Consider the following 21,877-nt stretch of genomic DNA (forward strand, 5'->3'; position numbering starts at 1 on the left):
CATGTCATACAATGCCTGAGGTCAGAAGAGGGTGCCAGATCCCCTGGAACTGGAGTTACAGATGGTTGTTATTTGCCATGTGAGTGCTGGAAATAAAACCCAGGTCCTCTACAAGAGCAGCCAGTGCTCTTAACTGCTGAGCCATCTATCTAAACCTCCCCCCCGCCCCAGTCTGGTACTTTTAATTACTGTGCAACATGTAAAGAAATAAAGCTTGAGCCAAAAATAAGTCTTTTTTTTTTCTTTTTGGTCTTGTTGAGACAGGATCTCCCTGTAGCCCCAGCTGTCCTGGAGCTCCCTATGTAGACCAAGCTGGCCTTGAACTCAGAGATCTGCCTGCCTCTGCCTCCCAAGCACTGGGATTAAAGGCGTGTGCCACCACGCCCAGCTAAAACAATCTTAAATAAACCTTCACTAGACATATATTTTGTTCCTTAAGCCAGTGGACTGAACTCTGACCTTAAAAATATTATCTATACATTACCTCTAAGTCACTTGCATAGACTTTCTCATTTCTATTCCTATTCTGGAAACATGCAGCCATCTTTATATCTCCATGTCCATACTCTTTGGGGTTTTTTTGTTTTTCTGTCTTTTTGAGACAGGGTCTCCCTGCAGCCCCAGCTGTCCTAGAACTCAGTAGGTAGCCCATGCTGGCCTCGAAGTCACAGAGCTCCGCCTGCCTCTGCCTCCCGAGTGCTGGGACTACAGGCGTGTGCCACCACACCCGGCTTCCACACTCCTTCACCATCTTCTTTCACCTTCTGTTTTTTGGTCTGTTTGAGACATGGTTTTCCTGTAGCCACAGCTTGTCTGGCCTGGAACTTGCTATGGAGACCAGGAGGTTGTCTTGATCTCACAGAGATCTGTCTGCCTGCCTCTCCCTCCCATGTGCCGGGACTAAAGGCATGTGCCACCACACCTGGCTTTGTTTAGCCCCTTTCTCTGGCCTGGAACTTGCTATGGAGACCAGGAGGTTGTCTTGATCTCACAGAGATCTGTCTGCCTGCCTCTCCCTCCCATGTGCCAGGACTAAAGGCGTGTGCCACCACACCTGGCTTTGTTTAGCCCCTTTCTAAGGTTCTAGTGTCAAACCAATGTTTGATTACTAAAGTGGGGAACCAATGAGTTTATTGAGTTTCCTCACAGAGCATGGGTAAGGGGTTACCGACAGGTGCATGGGTTGCCTGAAAGAGTGGCACTGGAAGTCTGTACCCAGCATGGATATTGACTTCCCCATAGCCTCATGGGTCAAGCCCCCTCTCCCTAGTCTTCCCCAGGTTATATACTTTAGCCCTCCCTAAAACCAGGAGGCCACATGATTAGGGCAGAATTGCATACAACTGGCTGGGAAGAGTGGCTGGATATTCAGGTGAGGGTCTAATGACCCTGCTTATCTCTCCTTTTGTGAATGAACATAGTCAGCAAGCCCAAATTGTGATGATTTTTTGCAAGTAGGCACAGCTGAAGTCATGACGATGGCAGTTGACTCAGAAGAAAGTGCTGTGCAGCAGCATCTTACTAAACAAACATGGATTCCAAATTACACTTATTGATAATGTAATAAATATTACCTATGTACACATTGGGGATTGATAAGTTTCAGATAAACCTTATAGAAAGCACTAGACAGTCAAAAAAATTTTTTTGATTTATGTAGTTTAGAGCGTGGTCCACCGAAACTTTGCTTTAGGTTTTGAATGAGTGTAAGCCGTACATAGAAGCAGAAGGGCACCTAGCAAAAGAGTGTGACACTGATGTTCACAACGTCCAGCAGAAATCAACTAAGCTGGGCTTGCTGAGGATTGTTTTTGTTTTTGCTTTTTTTTCTTGTTTTTAGATAGAGGGTTCTCTTCATCACCTCCATAGACTGTAAGTTCTTTGCCCACAGTGGATCAGGGCCTGCCCTGCTCTACAGTACTCCATACTGTATAGAAATTAGCTTTCAGGCCGTGCATGGTGGCACTTACCTTTCATCTCAACACTCAGGAGGCAGAGGCAGGCAGCTCTCTGTAAGTTCCAGGCCAGCCTGGTCTACACAGAGTTCCAGGCCAGCCAGGGCTACATTGTGAGACCTTATCTCAAAAATAAATAAATAATGACGCCCTTGTGTGTGTGGTGGTGCACACCTTTAGTCCCAGCCTTCAGGAGGCAAAGGCAGACGGATCTCTGTGAGTTCGAGGCCAGCCTGGTCTACATAGTGAGTTCCAGGACAGCTGGGGCTACAGGGAGACCCTGTCTCAAAAAGACCAAAAAGAAAAAAAAAAACTAAAATAAATGATAAGAAAAATCATAAAAACATAAAAACAAATTATTAGGGGCTGGGAGTGAGGTCAGTTGGTAAAGTGTGTGCCATGTAAGCACAAGAGCCTGAGTTCGATACCAGCACCAAGGTAAAATCAGGTGTCAGCAGGCACAGGGGCACAGCGGGCATGGTGGCGCACGCCTTTAGTCCCAGCACTCGGGGGGCAGAGGTAGGTGATCTCTGTGAGTTCAAGGCCAGCCTGGTCCACATACTGAGTTCTAGGCCAGCTGGGGCTACAGGGAGACCCTGTTTCCATCATAAAATACTCTGGAAAAAATGCAACTTAAGGGAGAAAGTGTTTGTTTTAGCTCAAAGTTCAAGGACCAGTCCATCATGGTGGGGAAGTCAAGGCAGCAGGAGCCCGAGGCAGCTGGTCATGTCACATCCACAGTCGGGAAGCAGGGAGGGATGAATGCCTGCATCTTTGCGTCCAGTCCAGGACTCAGGTCATGAAATGGACCTGCCCACAAGTAAGATGGCTTTTCTCACATCAATTAATGTAATTAAGATAACCATCCCTCAACAGGCAAATTAAACAGACAAGTAATGGTGAAAAACAGGAAAAGGCTTATTCAGTGTGTCTACACTGTGAAGAGAGCAAAGAGGTTCAGTCTCCAACACCATCTTTGGGGTCCTGACATGAAGTTTAGGTTCACTAGAGGGCAAGAGGTGTGCACAGATAGCTAAGCAGTCCTTACACACCTGAACATACCATTGTTCTTCTCACTCTTAGAATACCCTACTCTCCTGTTTTCAGAGGAAATACATAATAACGTGTACATTAAATAAAACCGAATAAATTCAGACTTTGGGGAACTGTACCGCCCCCCATAGGCTCCAAGGGTCTGGACATTCTGTCCCCAGATGATGGCACTGTTTGGGGAGGTTTTAGAAGGTGTGGCTATCCTGGAGGAAGCATGTCACTGGGATGGACTTAGAGAGTTCTTAAGCCTTGCCAGATCTCCAGTCGCTCTCTTGCTTCCTGTGCCTGCGTGATGATGTGAGAGCTTAGCTTCTGCGGCTCCTGCTCCAGCCACCTCCAGCCACCAGGCCTCCCTGCCATGACGGACTGTGATTCCCCTGGAACCATAAGCTTAAGTAAACTCTTCCTTCTATAAATTGCTTGGGTCAGTGTTTCTACCACAGCAACAGAACAGTGACTAATACAGACCCTTAAAGAGGTTGTGAACAGCAGTTCCCAGAAAAACTGTGTCTTCGAACTGAACCTTCTGCAAGGCTGATCAACTGATTAGAGCTCCAGAGATTGTGAAGAATTTGGAATGTTGCAGGTCCAGAGCCTAACTACCATTTATCTCAAACTATCTTTAGCCCCTGAATAGCCACTCCTTGCCCACCTCTGTTTCTGACTTAACATCCCATGACTAACAAATAAAAACCTTTGGAAAGTATTAACTAGCAGATCACCAGCTCCACCAACCAAAACACTAAGAATGTCATCAGATGGCACCTGAGACCTAGAGTAGAATTTCCCCTGCTCTGCTACAACCCACCTACTAAATGTGCCCCCCAATGTATTTGAAAGGTATGTTGATTTATGACTTTCTTTGTTTCTGTTACTATAAGCACTTCATGAAATTGCTACCTCGTTGGAATATGGTATTTGGGGAAACCTAAATCTATGTTCCTGGGCCGTGGTCACTCATATCTGGGGTAACCTAAATCTGTGTCCCTGGGCCGTGGTCACTCATATCTGGGGTAACCTAAATCTGTGTCCCTGGGCTGTGGTCACTCATATCTGGGGTAACCTAAATCTGTGTCCCTGGGCCGTAGTCACTCATATCTGGGGTAACCTAAATCTGTGTCCCTGGGCCGTAGTCACTCATATCTGGGGTAACCTAAATCTGTGTCCCTGAGCCGTCGTCACTCATATCTGGCTCTGGAATAAGCCACCTTTTTTATTCCTTTGAGGTTAGAGCTGTTTATTTTGTTAACAAGGTGAAAAAGTTAAAATGCAACCAGTCAGGCCGAGCCCTGTTCCAATGTGCCATAATTCTTATACAGGACCCGTGGACATCATAGCTCAGCACTAGAGTACCTGTCTAGCATTAAAAAGGATCTGGGTTCAGGGCTGGAGAGATGGCTCATTGGTTAAGAGAACTGACTGCTCTTGCAGAGGATGTGGGTTCAATTCCCAGCACCCACATGGCGGCTATGAACCATCCTTAACTCCAGTTCCAGAGGAATCCGAAGCCCTCTTCTGAGGATTTGGGTTCATGCCCAGCACTGCCCCCCCTAAAGACAATCTTTATGCAAAGAGGAAATTTGGTACACAGATTGGAACACCATGTGAGGCTGAGGAGCAGGAGGCCACCTGGAAACCAAGAAGAGAGGCTTCCAGAGAAACCAGATCTGAGGCTTTGTGACCTCAGACTTCGGGATTCCAGAACCATCAGGAAAGATATACCTTTCATTTGCATCCACAGTCTGTGGCAGCCCAATCTGATGTAGTGCCAAGGTTGTGCCATTTTTATAACTGCAGGGATCTCTAAAGTGACAGGATTCTCCTTAAGGAACATCTTCCTCCACCACAGCCGCCTAGAGAGACGCTAACCCTACGGAAGGAAGCAACAGAGACTGCAGCACACGCACTCTTCAGGACATCACTTTTATTAGGGTCACTTTCAGCAATACAGGTGAGGGGTTACTTACAGAAGCATAAATGACTCAAAGACAGCTGCATCACCAAAAGCCCACCCCAGCACGGGTGACGTAGGAAACACTGGAGTGCACTGCACAGTCTATAGGCAGCTGACAGGCAGGTTGGAAAGTCTTTTCCAGGTGGCTCAGTTGGTCTGTCTCTTCAGGGAGCTGGGCTTGTCTGGAAGTATCCTTCACCAGTCCTCACTGCTTGTATATGCTGGGGAGGAAGGAGCCCAGGGAACTTGGTAAGGTTCAGGGACTTCCTGGGGCCTTTGAGGAATTCCGTCCTCAGCTTCATGAGCTTTCCTGCAGGATGGAAGCTTTCATCACCCCTTGGAACATCCTATGTCTTAACAAGTATTTCCCAGAGTGGAAGGTTTTATCTTGGAGGAAATTGCTACACAACACTCACAGACCAAGCTGGTAGAGACAATCACTCAACTGAGACTTTTTTTCATGTGCTTCTAGGTTGTGTGAAATTTGACAGTTAATGCTAGCTAGGACACCACTCTACTGGGCAAGACATACCCACTACTGCAATAGTGGCATGAAGGTTATGGGGGTGACCAACTGCTTGTATTTGAGGCCTGCTCCATAGGACAGAATTCATGCCTGGTACTATAAAGCTGGTTAAAAGTCCATGGTTTGGGAGCCCATAGGCATTCTAAGTATGGTTATACTCATACAGTAGTTCTGCTCTCGCCCTTGGCCATAGAGGCTGAGAGTAAGTTAAGTGAGTTCCAGGCCAGCTGGGGCTGCAAGAGGACCCTGTCTCAAAAAGACCAAGTAAATAAATAAATAAATAATTTTTAAAAAAGAAGAGAATCCCATGCCCCTACTTAAATGTTCTTGTTGGAAATAGAGAAAGAAGGGACACAGGAAAACTCAGCATGGTATATCAAGAGGCGCATGCCGGAACTAAGGGTGGAAATATCTTCCTATGGCGAACCCTGGCTCCAAGAGACGAGAGAACACAAAGGGGCACTGCAGCTGCACACAGTCGGCCCCAGCACTTAGGGACATACCTGAACGATGACATGGGCCTTGCTGACGTTTGTAGTGGCCTGGAGCAGCACAGCAATGGCAGTGACAAACCCTGCACAGGACTAAAAAGGCTAACAACACACAAGAGCTTACTGCAACTGCAATTCTCACCTACGTCCAAGCACCAACCTCTAAGCTCAGCCTCTTGCACACGCATAATCACCACTGTTCAGGTTCTGATCATCCTAGACACCATAACTATCACATCCAACAACCTATTTTGTCCACCAAGACAGTTTTTGGGTTTCTTGTTTGCTTGATTTGATTGTTTGAGACCCGGTCTCTCTGTAGCCCCAGCTAGTCTGTAATTTGCTATGTAGACCAGACTGACCTGGAACTCACAGAGATCTACCTGCCTCTGTCTCCCAAGTGCTGGGATTAAAGGCCTGAACCACCATGCCTGGCTACTAAGACAGTGTTATTGCCCATCCAAAATTAGTGAGCCTGCACCAATGCCCACCATGATCACTACCTGCACAGGTGCAGACATACCTGCCAGCAGCATAGATGTACATCACTTTAGGAAGCTCATTAACTGGATCTTTTGCATAATGGAAACTTACTGGGATGTAATGTCTCGTCAAACAAATGGACAGATTACATCAGATAGAACATGGGACATGTAATTAAAGATCTTATATATGTTTAGATAGATATGGATGGATAGATGGATGGATGGATGATCTCAAGATCTGTTTAACCAAGGATGTGGTGCAGTCTTCATCAGTTTATTATAGTACATTTTAGGATATTATTTCAACCACAGCTATTACCCTACAAATATTGTAATTATGTCTATATATGAATGGTCAGATAGTTGTAAACTAAGAATATAAAGTTGACAAATATTATCCAGGTTACTATGAAGGGAGTCTGAGTCATGGTATGGCAGAATCCAAGAAATCCTGTGTATCAACACACACACATGGACACTGTGATCAAAGCAAACCATGAGAACTCAAAACACTATCTGAGTTCCAGAAACAACTGATGAATGTAAAGGATTCAACTGAAAGCATGCGGTCACAAGAAACCCAAACTTGACTGCACTGGCAAACATACACCCAAAATGCACTTCCCTCCAAACAGTTGGCAAATCCCTCAACACACACACACACACACACACACACACACACACACACACACACACAATGTACAGGTTTGTGGTCTATTGGAACATGCTGACCTGGGTCAAGGCTGGCTGGTATTCTCTGACTGGCACAATTTGATCTCATCTAAAAGATATATTGCTTTCATTGTTAACTATATTTGTATTCAATTTAAGACTGGTGCCATCACCTCTAACCTATTATGGAAAAAGAAAATGTGTGATTTCTCTTGCTACAAAACCACTGGGCTCCCACACTCCAGAACCAGGGGTGGACTGACAATAGGCCCGATCAGGGTTATTCTGTATTGTATGGAAAATCAGCTCTCAGGCTGGGCCCAGCCTTGAATGACTCTATTTTCAAAGCAACAGCCTTGATCCAAGTTACTACATTTTGAATATAAGTGCCAAGAAAGAGTGACTGGATACCTTGTTTATACAGGTAACTGTCATGGAGGAGTGAAAGATGCAGTAAATCCTTTTCCTCCCCAAGTTGTTTTTCGTCAGTGTTCTGTCACAGCAATAGAAAGCAAGCTAGAATAGAAACTACTACCAGGAGTGGGGCGTTGCTGTGACAGGCCTGACCATGTTTTGGGGAGGACTGTACAAAGCATTTGGAACTTTGGGCTGAAAACCCATTGAGTATGCAGAGCTTAGTGAGCTGTTCTATGGGACGTTGGAAGATGAGAATTCCAAGAGACGTGCAGATGGAGGAAGCCTCGCTTATAACGTTTCAGGTAGAAGTGGAGACTCCATCAACAGGGTCTCCTGTAGCCTTAGATGGCCTGGAACTTGATATATAGACCAGGCTGGCCTCAATCTCACAAAGATCTGCCTGCCTCTGCCTCCAGAGTCCTATTCTTGTGATATTTTGAGTTGAGAATGTGTGGTGTCTGGTCAGCTGGGCCTGAAGAATTAGCTGTGATTAAGAAGGGACCAGCATCACTGAAGTGAAACCTTTGCTTTACTGAGCTAATCAATGCTGGTTAGCTGGGGCTGAACAAAAAAATCAGCTGTGATTAAGAAGAGACCAGCATCGTTGAGGTAAAGTCTTCTGGGAAGTATTTTCTCAGGGGTACTACACAGAAGCTGTGGTCCCTGGTGCCCAAGGCTGTGTCTCAAGATGGTAGCTGAGCTTGGTAGTGTAAGAGTTTTCAACATGATACTCGTTTTGAAGGCATAGAGGGGTCATAGAAAGCAACTGAAGCTTGGCAGCATTTGGTAGGGTTGGAGTCCCTGTAGAGAGGCCAGGAGGCCATTGGTAAAGGTACAGCCTCCATTGCAGTGAAGACTCCAACATATTGGAGATGCCAGGACCACAGCAGGACTATCAAGGGTGTATCTGGTGTGAAGGGGAGCTGGCCTGGGCCTAGGAGACAAGCTGTGTGTGCTTTAGATGGCAGAGTCAGAGAAGTGCAGCTGCCCAACCCTTTTGAATCCCAGAAGATTTGAGTGAATCCCAGATGTTGAACTCTGAGCGATGCTGTTGAACTTTGGTTTTGCTAAGCATGCCCAGTTATTCCCTTTTGAAATAAGAAAGTATGAACCTCCAGGCATGGTAGTGCATGCCTTTTGTCCCAGCACTTGGGAGGCAGAAGCAGGCGGATCTCTGTCTACATAGTGAGTTCCAGACCAGCTGGGGCAACAGGGAGAGACCCTGACTCAAAAAGATTTAAAAAAGAAAGAAAAAGAAAGCATGAACTATATTTTCTTACTTTATACTACCCCACAGTTAAGAGACATTGGATTATTTTAAAGAGATAGAGATTATTTTAAGTGACAGAATTTTTTGAAGATTGTGTAACTTTTTAAAGTTGTACTGTGCTTTCTATTGTGATATTAAGGTGAGATCTTGGGGGCAAAGAAAGGAAAGGTTATGGTTTGAAGTGATTTGTGTGTCAAGGTTGGGAAGGGATGGCTTTGCTTGTCAACATGACACACCCAGGAAGAGGGACCCTCAATTGGGGAATTTTCTCTATCAGATTGGTCTGTGGGCTTGTCTGTGAGGCATTTTCTCCATTGTTGAGTGATGTGGGAGGGTTCAGCCCACAACCTTGGGTAGGTGGTCCTGGGTCGTATAAAAAAGCAGGCTGAACACAGGCCAGAAGATCAAGTCAGTAAGCAGCATTCCTCTGTGGTCTATGCATCAGTTCCTGCCTGACTTCTCTCAGAGATGGACTGTCTCTTGGAAATGGAAGAGGCAATACCACCCTTACCCCCCCAACTTGTTTTTGGTCACAGTTTTATCACAGCAGTAGAAAGCAAACTAGGACAAGTAAACAACCACCATCTGCCAGCACCCCAGGAGACAAAAGTGATATATGACTTACTTGTGCTGATAATGACAGCTACAAATACTAAAATCAAATGTGAACCCTGGACACACGAGCTTCTCAGGCACAGCAGATGGACTCCTTCCCAAGACAACGAAAGGAAGGAATTCACCAAGACAAGACAATACAGCGGGCATGCTGAACAGTCACCAGCTTGTCAGAAGCCTTGCACAGGCAGCTTCCACAACAAAAGACCCCTGCCTCTGTCCTTGGACTATAGCATGAGCAGTTTCTCCTATTGTGATACACAACCCACTTCAAACTGTCAAAACAGCCTGCCACCTGGACTCACATCTGACATCTGTGGGCCTGAAAACCTCTGTGCCTGCTTAGCAGGTAAGGCTTATCTGGTCTCCAGAATCTCTGCCTCCAGGTTAGAGGCTTCTATGAACTCTGCATCATCTTTAACCCTTTCTTAGCTATTCTGTGACATATGTAAATGAATTTGTGACTATCAACAGCCATGAAGCAAGATCAGAATAATTTGACAAATTGCAGCCAGCAAAATTGACATACTGGGGCTGGAGAGATGGCTCAGGGGTTAAGAGCACTGGCTGCTCTTGCAGAGGACCTGGGTTCAATTCCCAGCATCCACATGGCAGCTGACAACTGTCTGTAACTCCAGTTCCAGGGGGATCTGATGCCCTTTTGACCTCCACAGGCATTGCATGAGATGGGTACACTTACATACATGCAGGGAACACACTCAATACACATAAAATAAAAATAATAAATTTAAAAGCTGACATATTTTGAGCCTGTTGTTATTTAGTAAATTCTGACATTGTAGAGACACAAGCACGTCTGCTTGATTCTGACATAACTCACAAAGCTTTTGGAGGGGAGGAGGCAGAACCTGCTCACTGGAGATCAGTGACTGCTTACAAGCACTGACTCCTGCCCCAGGTCACAGGCCACCAACCTGAACTGGGAGCATACCTGAGTGAGCACATAGCCACAGGGAGTGTCTGCCTGTTGGCTGAGGCAGGAAGCTAGCTGTGGGAGCAGTGCAGGAGTTTTCAGAGATGCTCACCAGGCCCACGTGAAGTGCCACCACAACTAACCTCCGGAGCAAAGGGCCACTTACTTTGCCCGTTCAGAGAGGTGCCTGCAGAAGAAATGTCCCTTCTGTCAACCAGGAACTGCCAGGCACTAGGAGAGAAGTGGCTCCCCTTCCCTATACCAGGACCCCTTCCTACTCACATCTGTCACTGGCTGGGGAGTGCTTGGGGTGTGTGGCCACTTGGTATTTCTGCTACCTGGTCCCAGCACCCTACAGCTCATCAACAAAGGATCATCACTCTTCTGCTCAGACCCACCTAGTGTCTGATTGTCACTCTTCTGCTCAGAGCCGCCTGGTGCCTCTCAAGGCCTCTAACTGCCCACAGGACCTCTGTAACTCCAACATACCCTCTAAGTTGTGCATCTCAGCATCTGGGAACATTCTGCTGTCTGGAATGTGCCTCACAGACTTCTTGGACTGCCTTCTGCAATCAATTGTATAAAATGGAACTTCGCGATTGGCAGATTTAGCAAATAAAAGTATAGGATGAGGTGGTGTAATCCCAGTACTTTGTAGGCTACAGCAAGATAGTGAGTTCAAGGCCGACTACACTACATAGTGAGATGCTGTCTTAGAGAATGCTTAGTTCGATTAGAATGAACATTTTCTGTGGCATGCAGTATTTCCTCCAGTGACTCTGCCTGCTCCCCTTGGTCTCGTCTTCCACCAGCGCCTTCTGCTTCACTGGCAAGCTGTAGCCCACAGTAGCCCCCAGTCCTCTGCCTTGTTTTGAGCTTCTGTGGCCAGGTGATTGAGTTCAGGCTAAGGGATGTGAATGTCACGTGCCCCCTTCGAGTTAGGGTCTTAAAAACAAAAGACAAGGCTGCTATTAGTCACACAGGTCTGCCGCCCATGGGTTAGAACAGCAACAACTGCAGCACCTTGAGACCAGGAATGGGAGGACAGTGGTCACTTGCCCGGCAACTCTCATGTGAGGAATAAAATGCTATTTTATTACAACTCCACTTCAGGTCTCTTTACAGAGCTAAGCTTAAAAAGAGAGATGAAAAGGAACTTTGAAATGTGTTGAATTTTCGTTGCTGTGACAAAATACCTGGAGTTGACATGGGAGAATTTTTTTAACTGTTTTAAAGGCTTTAGTCTATGGTCAGTTTGCTCCATTGCTATGGGACTGTGACAGTAGGATCAGGTAGTACAGGAGGCTGCTCACCCTGTGGCAGCCAAATGGCTGAGACAAAAGAGATGGGGGTGGGGTGGCTGGGAACGTAATACACTCCAGTGATCTACTTCCTCTAACCAGGCCTCACCTCCTAAGAGCCATTCGGATTACAGGTGGGAGCTACTATGCTCAGTTTTGAAAAGTAGCTTTTTTAAAAAACCTAATACAAACTGGGTATGGTGACACCTATAATCTTGGCTGAGACAGGAGCATCACAAGCTCAAGTCCAGTCTGGGCTACAAAGCAAAACCCTGACTCAAAAACACCAAACATCAGTTAGGCATGGTGGTATATTCCTTTACTCCTAGCACTTGGGAGAAAAGTCAGGAGGATCGCTGCTGTGAGATGGAGGCCAGCTTCGTCTGCATAGTGAATTCCAGGCCAGATGGAGCTACAGGGAGACCCTGTCTCAAAAAGACCAAAACAATCACTCAGAATGAAGAATGGGCTGACAATATTGTTAGCAAAGACAGGAGGTGACATGAACACTTTTACACTGGCATGAATGCAGAACAGTACAGCATCAGAGACCTGTGTGGCAATCACAGTCAGAACTGGACCTACAGCATCAGAGACCTGTGTGGCAATCACAGTCAGAACTGGACCTACAGCATCAGAGACCTGTGTGGCAATCACAGTCAGAACTGGACCTACTGCAACAGAGACCTGTGTGGCAATCACAGTCAGAACTGGACCTACAGCATCAGAGACCTGTGTGACAATTATAGTCAGAACTGGACCTACTGCAACAGACTGAACATTTGTTTCCTCTCCCCCAAAATTCATGTTGGAATCCTAATCCCCAGGGTGATGACATTAAGAGGTGGGACTTTGGGAAGGTGATTAGATCAGGAGTAGAGCCTTCATGAATGGGATTTCTGCCCTCAGAAGAGACTAGAGAAAGCCCCCTAGTTCCCATCTGCTATGGCAGGTTACAGGGAGAAGGGACCCATCCCTGAAGCCTCACCAGACACATCTGTCTGCTTCATCTTCTCACAGCCTCTAAATACTATGCAAAATACCATTCTGTTGTTCATAAGCCATCCCACTGAGAGTATTTTACAGCCATCTGAGACCAAGATAACCCAGCAATAAAAGTTATGTTTACCTGAAATAAACACACGTGCAAATTAATAATTTTACACAAATGATCACAGTAATTTTATTAAGACCCCGAACTGGAAACCCAATTTCCATCAGCAGGTGGATGAGTGAATACATGATGATTTACCATACAATGGGATACGACTTGGCAAAGAGAACTACAAAAGCACAAAGCAACTTGGCTGAGTCTAAGAACATGCCAAGGTGACCAAAGTCAGACACAAGGCACCTACCTCACAAGTTCACAGGTATACAGGTCAGGACAACGAACATGAATCTACACCACAGAAAGCAGTTATAGGGCAGGACTTGGATGGGGGAAAGGCAGGAGGGAGCTCTCTCTAGGTGAAAGAAGTATTATTTTTCTTGATCGTGGTATGGCTACAGAGATATTTTCCAAGCTGGACGCCTGAAGCAGCTGTTGTATCACTGATTGAGATGGCCTGGTAAAACCTGCTCCTCTGCTAGCTACATCTTGTGATGGCAAGTTTTCCAGAAGTGTCCTTTTTATCTGCCCACTTGAAGCTTCTGGGTTTGCTGGAATCTGTTAAAAACTCAAGATATGCCCCTCTAGGACAAATGTTATTTTTTCTATCACTGAAAATTGGTTGTTGTGGTTAATGCTCTGATCAAAGAAATTCAGAGGCAAAGACAATCTTGCTGGTTGTAATACACCATGTACTAAACCTGACCAGACGAGCAACCTGAGCTCTGCTTGTGTCTGTGGAGACATACTCTCAGATTTCTTCTCTCCAGGTGATGAAGGTCTACTGATCTCTCTGGATCAGTTAAAATGTCACCTCTTCTGTGAAGCCTTCCTAGATCTACGGTGCCACTAGTTACCTCCTGCCTAGGGCTCCTATAGGGTTCGGCACCCACTTCAGTTGCTGCGTTGTGATCCATCTGCCTTCCACGTCACTCCACAGACAATGGATGCTCCCTTCTCTTGTCTCCCCAATATCTAGACTCTCACAGATCTCAATGGATGCTGCCTTCCCTTGTCTCCCCAATATCTAGACTCTCACAGATCTCAATGGATGCTGCCTTCCCTTGTCTCCCCAATATCTAGACTCTCACAGATCTCAATGGATGCTGCCTTCCCTTGTCTCCCCAATATCTAGACTCTCACAGATCTCAATACATTTTCAAGTAACTGATGTAAGTCAGAGAGTAAGAAAGTGGCAAGACTTGAATCAGGCTTGGAGTTAAAACAGAAAAAAGTGATGTAGTGCACTGGAGTCGCACTGTCGAGTGCCTGCGGAAGGTTAAGATGCTGCTCCTCCCCCTGAATACAGTGGACAGCTCTGCATGAGGTTCAGACCGCACTTTGTGGGCACCAACTGCAGACAGGACTCTGTCAGCAATTCTTAGCAAGAACAGGTGTTAGGAGAGCTTTGGGGAGATGGTACCTCCCAGTAGAACAGATCATACTGATGCCAAACACAAAAGAACGCCTCTAGATTGAACAACAGCAATATGGAAAGGCAGCAGGAGATAACAAGGGAAGGCGTCATAATACACATCTCTAATCCCAATACTCAGGCGGCTGAGGCAGGGTGCAAGTTCCGGGCCAGCCCAGGTCACATACTGAAATCTTGCCTCAAAAAAATTTAAAAAACCCAAGCCAATTGGACAGGCTTGGGGGTATTTTTATTGTCATGTGCTAGACACTGGTGACACAGGAATCAATGAGACATGATCACTGTCCTCAAGGAACGGAGAACAACGAGAGCATTCATAATTCCAGTATTTACAAGGAAGCAGAGTAGCAAAGGTAAGCACTGAACAGCAGAAGCACAAAGATGCAGACTCGGCTTGGTACTGGAGAAGAGTATCCTGGGCATGATGCTTGGGAGAAGGCTCATCTAGCAAGAGCTATTGGGAGACCCTCAAACAAGAACAAGAGAGGGAGCAGGCTGTAGATGTGGGCAGCAGTACACATCACCTGCATTACCAGAAGCCAAACAGCAGAGGAAGCAAAGGCCTTCTACAGGCCCAGGGCCTGAGGTTTAACCCTAGGCAACAGAGAACCAACTTGTGGTTTTGCATGAGAAAGCCCCATTCTCCAACCTTTCAGATAGGTAACCATTTCTCAAGTAATAATACACAAAGCTCTGCTCTGAAAGGATTTAACTCAAGGATATGTTCTGTGCATAAAACCTAGAAAACTTTCTAAGCTCTCCCTTAGTGGTCCAGCTCTAGGGCAGCTGTCCAGTCCCTCAGCTTTCCTGTTCTGATGGTAGACAGTAACCCACACCAAAAGCAGCCCATCTGTGACTCAGGAAACCAACACATCTGTATCTCAGAGGCCATATATATGCTACATCCATCCATTTTCCAAGCACCACTTACTGACTCAGAGAGTGTCTGTTTCATAAGTTATCTGCATGACACCCCATATCTGCAGACCTCTCACCTAAACGCATGGAGGTCTCACTCGGGGAAAGACTTTCCTGGTGGACAAGGTCTGGGGGTGGAGTAAGATCTTGCTGACTGTACTCATGGTGCTTCTCTTCAGTGTGCATCTTCTGGTGCTGGAGGAAGTTTGACCTCTGTATAAAGCCTTTGCCACAGTAACTACACACATATGGCTTCTCTCCAGTGTGGACAATCTGGTGCAGAAGCAGCTTGGAGCTTTGGATGAAGGCTTTTCCACAGTCTTTGCATTCAAAGGGTCTATCTCCGGTGTGGATCTTCTGATGCTCAGTGAGGTGGGCTTTCTGCAGAAAAGCCTTCCCACATTCTTTACATTCATAGACCCGTTCACCAGTGTGGATTTTCTGGTGTCGTATCAGGTATGAACTCAGAAAGAAGGCTTTCCCACATTCATTACACTCATAGAGTTTCTCCCCAGTATGGATTCTTTGATGTTGAGTAAAGTTGGATGTCTGGCTAAAACGCTTCCCACATTCATTACACACATAGGGCCGTTCTCCAGTATGAATTCTCTGATGCTGAATGAGCTTTGAACTCCGAATAAAGGCCTTCCCACACTCATGGCACTCAAAGGGTCTCTCTCCAGTGTGAATTCTCTGGTGCTCAATGAGGTCTGAGCGGTGTCGGAAGGCTTTCCCACAGTCTCTGCATTCATACTGTTTTACTTCCGTGTGGATCTGGTAATGCCGAATAAGGCTTGAGCTCCGAATGAAGGATTTCCCACACTCATTACACTCATAGGGTCTTTCTCCTGTGTGAATTCTTTGATGGCGGATGAGTAAGGAGCTCTGACTGAAGCCTTTCCCACATTCTTTGCATTCAAAAGGCCTCTCTCTGGTATGAACCCTCTGATGCCGAAGCAGGTCTGAGCTATGACAAAATGCTTTCCCACACTGTACACACTTGAACGGCTTTTCTCCTGTATGAACATGCTGATGCTCAATTAGATTTGCATAGTGAATGAAATCCTTCCCACACACACTGCACACATAAAGTCTGTCCCCAGTGTGGATTCTCTGATGCTCAGTGAGGAGTGAGGTTTGACTGAAGCCTTTCCCACAATGATCACATTTGTAAGGCTTCTCCCCAGTGTGAGAAATTTGATGTGTAACTAGGTCTGAATTAAATGGGAAGCTTTTGCCACCAATACCACAAGGATGCGACTCCCCTTCTATAAGCTCTCTCTGAAGTATAAGAAGGTTTGAGTTCAAAATAGGGTTTCTTCCTGACTTACTACACACCTGGGCTGCTTCTCCTGTTTGAATTTTCCAGTGGGTCACTGTCACCTGCTTGAAGCCCCCCTCCTGAGAGGGGAGGCTCTCCAGGCTCTGCTGTTCTGGGTTCTCCAATAGCTGCACTAATCTGTCCTCATGAAATTCCCCAGATTCAGGGGCAGAAGGCTCCATCACTGTGAGTCTGTCTGACATCATCTTATATGGATTTTCATCTTGAAGAATTCAGGCTTCAGTCACCTTCTTGTCACCAGCTCCTACAGCAGAATCTGAAATGACACAAGAAAATGGTCTTTTCCCTGTTAACAAGAAGCTGCTGAACCTCCTGTAGTAGAAGACTCAACTCCCATCAAGGAAGAGAGGAAGCATTTCCTCTGCCCACACTTCTAACCCTGTGCTGTTATCAGCTCTCATCTTGCTCTAACCAGCCATCCACAGGAGAAAGCTCCTTTGTGGTTCTACTTCTGACTCACCCAATTCCAGGACCGACAGGCCTGTGATTTGTAGCAGTCCTCTAACCTCTGTGACCTGTGTGGGAGGCAGAGGGATATGGATACAGCTGGGACTCTACCTAAAACTCAAGACATACAATTCCAAAGAACAGTGCTTTAATGTACCAACCTCACCACCCCTTATTCTTTTATATTCTTCCTCCTGTCCCCACCCAACATGGATCCCATGGTCCACAGTACTGCAGTCACTTTAGGCTGTATGTGCCACACAGAGCCACAGTGTCAACAGCAGCTGTAGCATCTCCAACCTACCATGACTGACCTTGAAGCCAAGAGCCCGGTTAGGGTCTCCAGACTTCGAGTCCTCCCCTTTCGGTGGCTTTACCATCTAGTTCCCTGAATGGAACCCCTGGTCCTTGGGATGGCTCCAGTGGTCCCTGCTTCCTGCCATAGGCCTAACTGGCACAGTCCTCAACACTTCATACACTTAGCCCTGTCCATCTTTGGTTCTGCCCTCCAGGAGGGCACGCCTTAATCCCAGCACTTGGGAGGCGGAGGCAGGAGGAACTCTGTGAATTCAAGGCCAGCCTGGTCTACATAGTAAGTTCCAGGGCAGCTGGGGCTACAGGGAGACCCTGTCTAAATAAGACAAGAAAAGTCCAATACTTCTTTCTGTCCCTTAGTAAAGGCAATGAGGTAAGGATGTCCACTTCCCTGACACATCTGTTTGTACCAGTCTGGAGCCCTGTTATGATCCAGGCAAGACCTCCTCCATCTCCACTCACTCTAGCACCTGTCTTAGCAGAGATGCTATCTACTGTGGAAAGCATGTTTTTCCACTTGCAGCTGAGCTCATCCCCAACTTCCTCACTTGACGAGCCAACCTGACCAAGCCTTCACTTGGCTATTCTCAGCTTTTCACACCTGAGGTGTCACTTTTGACTTCTCTTACCCAACCTGCCCCTCTACATAGTGAGACCTGCACTGTCTTCTTCTTGTTCGGGCAACAGCTGTGCAACCCTAGACTCCTTCTATTCACAGCCCACATCCGATCCACCAACAGACCTCCAGGCCTTTAAATGCACCCAGCTGCTGCCTCAGTACCACCCTCCATTACTCCTCAACACAAGGGTGACAGTCCTCTGAGCTAGCTCCATACTCCCTTCCCTGCTGTCCTATTGAAGAGATGCTCCCTATCTCCTACTACCAGGCCCCTTCCCCAAGCAGGCAGAAGGGCAGAATTCAGATCACGATTAGGTATTTAAACCCAACCTGGCATATCACCCTGCCCAAGAGCCTACTGTTTCCAGAGGCCCATGGCCTACTCTGCTCCCTCATGTACATTTTAAGCAGACAGGACCCATGAGAAGAGGCTAAAGCAAGGCAGTGCTGCCAACCAGTGGGCACTAGAGTCTAACTGGCACTTGGCATGAGGAAGTTCAGTGCATCCCAGCCAACCGAAATGCTGAGCAAGCACCTGCATCATCGCACACATTCCCCACAGAGTAGATATTGTCCACACTATTAACGAAGAGAAAACAGGCTAGAAGAGAGAGCAAATCAGTCAAGGCCAGTAATGTGGTCAGGAGCAGAGCTAAGGTTCAAATTCAGGTCTGTCACTACCAGTGTCCATTTCCTGGTATGAGAGACTATCTTTTCCAAATACAATGTTGCTTTTACATGTATTTTGCTTAGACAAGGACTAGAATTAGTATTATGTAAGTTTTAAGTTGAGTCTGTTTCTCTTAAAAAAAGGGTATTGAAAATAGGCACATGGCTTCCTGTTTTAGAAGTCACTGAAGCCTGGTGTGGTGGTGCAGGCCTTTAGCTCCAGCACTCAAGAGGCGGAGGCAGGCAGATCTCTGGGAGTTTGAGGCCAGCCTGGTCTACATAGCGAGTTCCAGGCCAGCTGGGGCTACAGGGAGACCCTGTCTGAAAAATAACCCCCCAACAAAAGAAGTCACTGATACTTTCTGACTTTACTATTTCATGTGGCACCAGGAATAGAGCCCAGGGTTATTACACAATGCTAGACAAAGGCTCTACCACTGAGGTACCACCCAGTTTTTTAGACGGGATCTATGTAGACCTGACTGGCCCAGAATTTGCTATGTAGCCATGACATTAGCTTCTGCCTCCCAAGTACTGTAATTAAAGGCACCTCCATACCCAGTTCTGATTTTATTTTAGTGTAGGAATGTTTTAGATGCATGTATGTAAGTGCACCCATGCATGCAATGCCCACAGAGGTCAGAAGAGGACTTCAGGTCTTCTGGAACTAGAGTTAAAGATACCATGTGGGTGCTGGGAACTTAACCTGGGTCCTCTCCAAGAGCAGCCAGTGTTCTTAACCGCTGAACCATGTCTCTAGCTCCCTGGTTTTATTTAACTAACTATGCTACCTGGAAACAAGCACATCTGTTTACAAACCATATATGCCTCTTGGTAGCTTTTATAATTTTCTACTTTAAAGAAAGTTTCCAAAATAAAACGTACTTGAAGATTTATCTCAAAACCTAGCAATTTTAAGTTTCTACTTAGCAACTTCTGCTTCTTTTTTTGCATTTTTATTGAATTTTTGCGATTTTCATACTACAGTTGATGGCATTTAGATCTGCTCCCCTCTCTGAGCCTCCACTCCACTCACCACACCCCATTTAATGAATATATATATATATATATGTTATATACTACATATATATTATATAAATATAAAAACATGGCCTATAGAGTATGATTTGTGTCCACCAATGTCCTTCAGCGTGGATCCATCCATTGGGCCCACCAGGAGTCCCATCCTTTTACTTCTGATTTTTTTACATTTATCTATTTCTTTCTCCCAGTCAAATACTAACCAAGCTAGACCCTGCTGAATTCCTGAGATCTGGCCAAATCAGGCATATTCTGGGTGTATGGCCATAAAAAATCTACTTCTCTGTGTATACTATACAGTGGCATGTGCCATGGTGTGTGTGGAGGTCAGAGGACACACCTCATCACCATGTGGGTTATGGGGATTTTAACTCAAGTTGTCACACTTGGTGGCAAGTACTTTACCCACTGAGCCATTTCCCTAGCCCTCCTTCCTCCAAAGTAAAATCATGTGGGTACTTTTTCATCTAAAGAAACTTGAATGAACTCAGTAAACTAACAAAGTAAATCGATGATGCCAGGATCCTGGCCCCACATGACCCTTTCCTGTTACAACAAATGGAATCTTAGTAGTACAAACACACACATGGCCTAAGTAAAAGCCTGGGCTATTCAGCAGCAGTAGTGACAGTGGCACTGGGACATCCAGATGGTGTGGGAGGGGCCCTCTCAGAGTGTTAGCTCAGCTTTTATATCCACACTGGCAGAAAAGCATTCTGGTCTACACCTGCTGGTGGCCAGTCACCATCTGTTACTCATGTCCTGAAGAAAAGGAGCAGGAAAGTTCACAGAGCTTCAGCCTTGGGAGTATCCAGGCAAGGGAGCCTAAGTGTCTGCCTCTTCAGAGGCCTGTGTATGTGCCTGCAGCTGTGGAAGTCAAGTACTGTATATACAAGTATGCTTGTTTCCTGTTCTCACAATCATCCATGAGTTCAACAGAGGTATCTTACTTAAGGTCTGGAGAGGAGCCGCTGGCCACCCTCAGGATCTCACTTCCTCCTGCCCCTCAGGCCATTTCATTCACTCAGTTCTACCCCCAAAATCTGCACACAGGGCTCTCTCCAAACACAAACAAGCCTCTTTTCCTAACAAGCCATGTCCACTACCCCAGAGCACAACCAGGGCCCTCTGAACGGCTCCAAGGACACCATCCTACTCTAGAACTGCGACTTCCCCGGCCTTTCTCCCACCTCCAGCCACATGAGTCTGCCCCTCCCTATCGATCCCCCAATTATTCCAGGAAAACAAGGAATCCACTGCAAAGGTCCAGGAGTGGCCTCATGTACAGCCCCGTGAAGTGTCTCTGTTCCTCTCATGAAAAGGAATGTATATCCACGACCAGGACAGGTGTCGCCTCTCTGTGGGTAGGAAGTGAGGCCCCGCCTTAAGACTCAATAAAAATGAGAATTTCTCATATTCTTCAGGAGTATAAGACGTCTCTTTCTCTCGTTCATTGGGACCCGACTTCAGAAGTAACCAGAGCGGCTGAAAAACGGGCATCACCGGCAAACTGTGTTTAGAACCCTCCTCCTTGGAAAACCTCTGGGTACTAATCAGGCCCCAGGGACACCAGAGTGCAAAGGGAATTAAATGTTCCTGCCATCATCACACAGACGCTGACTTGCACACTTTTAGGGGTGAGAAGCAGCCTCATGAAAAAGCTAGGACAGCCTAGCCGACTACCTGACCCCAGCCGGGAATCCTCCTTCGGGCCACATGGAGCCGATTCTGCCCGTGACACTTCGGTCCCTAACCCCAGAAGCGCCGAGGTGCCTCCGCTGCAAGGACCACAGGCCCGAGCAAGCCAGGCCAGGAGCCGCAGGGGAGCGAGGTCCGAGCCACACGGCAGCGAACCCGACCTGCACCCCAATCACCCGGGCAGCCATGCGGCTCACAAGCCTGCCAACGGCCGCCGGAAGTCTGGGCTGCAGGAGCCGGGGCTGTGTGTGAAATCCCTACGGGCCGAGCCGACCTCGGGCGCCGGGGCCAAGTATTTACCGCTCGAAGCTGGGCGGGCACAGGACCGGCTTGGGCCGGGGCGAGGAGCTCGGGCGCCCGCCAGGGCGAAGCACAGGTCCCGGGAGGCCGACGGACTACCCGCCGGCCGAGCCGCGACGCCCCACTCACCCGGCGCCCAGCATCGACAGCACGCCCCGGGCCACTCAGAGCCCCGGCCGCCGACAAAGCCCGCACCAGCACGGCACGCCCAGGCCGGAAGCCACCGAGGCCCCGCCTGGGGGACTTCCGGAGCCGCTCTAGGAACTGGTGGGGGGGCGCCCCCTCTCGATGGTGAGAACTTCCGGTCCA

At 47.1% G+C, this 21,877-nt stretch overlaps 1 protein-coding gene across 6 annotated transcripts; it reads right to left on the reverse strand.

The window, feature by feature from the left end:
• Nucleotides 1-4,925: 4,925 nt before the first annotated feature.
• Nucleotides 4,926-21,794, reverse strand: Znf623 (zinc finger protein 623). 6 transcript variants are annotated; one of them, XM_029564227.1, is made up of 4 exons: nucleotides 21,569-21,788; nucleotides 16,940-16,994; nucleotides 15,215-16,735; nucleotides 4,926-5,272 (listed from the first exon to the last, which is right to left on the reverse strand). In XM_029564227.1, exons 3-4 carry the CDS (start codon nucleotides 16,662-16,664, stop codon nucleotides 5,127-5,129), a joined length of 1,596 nt encoding a protein of 531 aa, XP_029420087.1. In that variant the 5' UTR covers nucleotides 16,665-16,735; nucleotides 16,940-16,994; nucleotides 21,569-21,788; the 3' UTR covers nucleotides 4,926-5,126. The 6 variants fall into 6 exon arrangements, with proteins under 6 accessions (XP_029420087.1, XP_029420088.1, XP_008832732.1 ...); XM_029564228.1 differs by having other exon boundaries at nucleotides 21,698-21,753; XM_008834510.3 differs by lacking the exon at nucleotides 16,940-16,994 and having other exon boundaries at nucleotides 21,698-21,794.
• Nucleotides 21,795-21,877: the final 83 nt, after the last annotated feature.

This window comes from Nannospalax galili, unplaced genomic scaffold (assembly GCF_000622305.1).
Source record: "Nannospalax galili isolate Female #2095 unplaced genomic scaffold, S.galili_v1.0 scaffold717, whole genome shotgun sequence".
Taxonomy (NCBI): Eukaryota; Metazoa; Chordata; class Mammalia; order Rodentia; family Spalacidae; genus Nannospalax; species Nannospalax galili.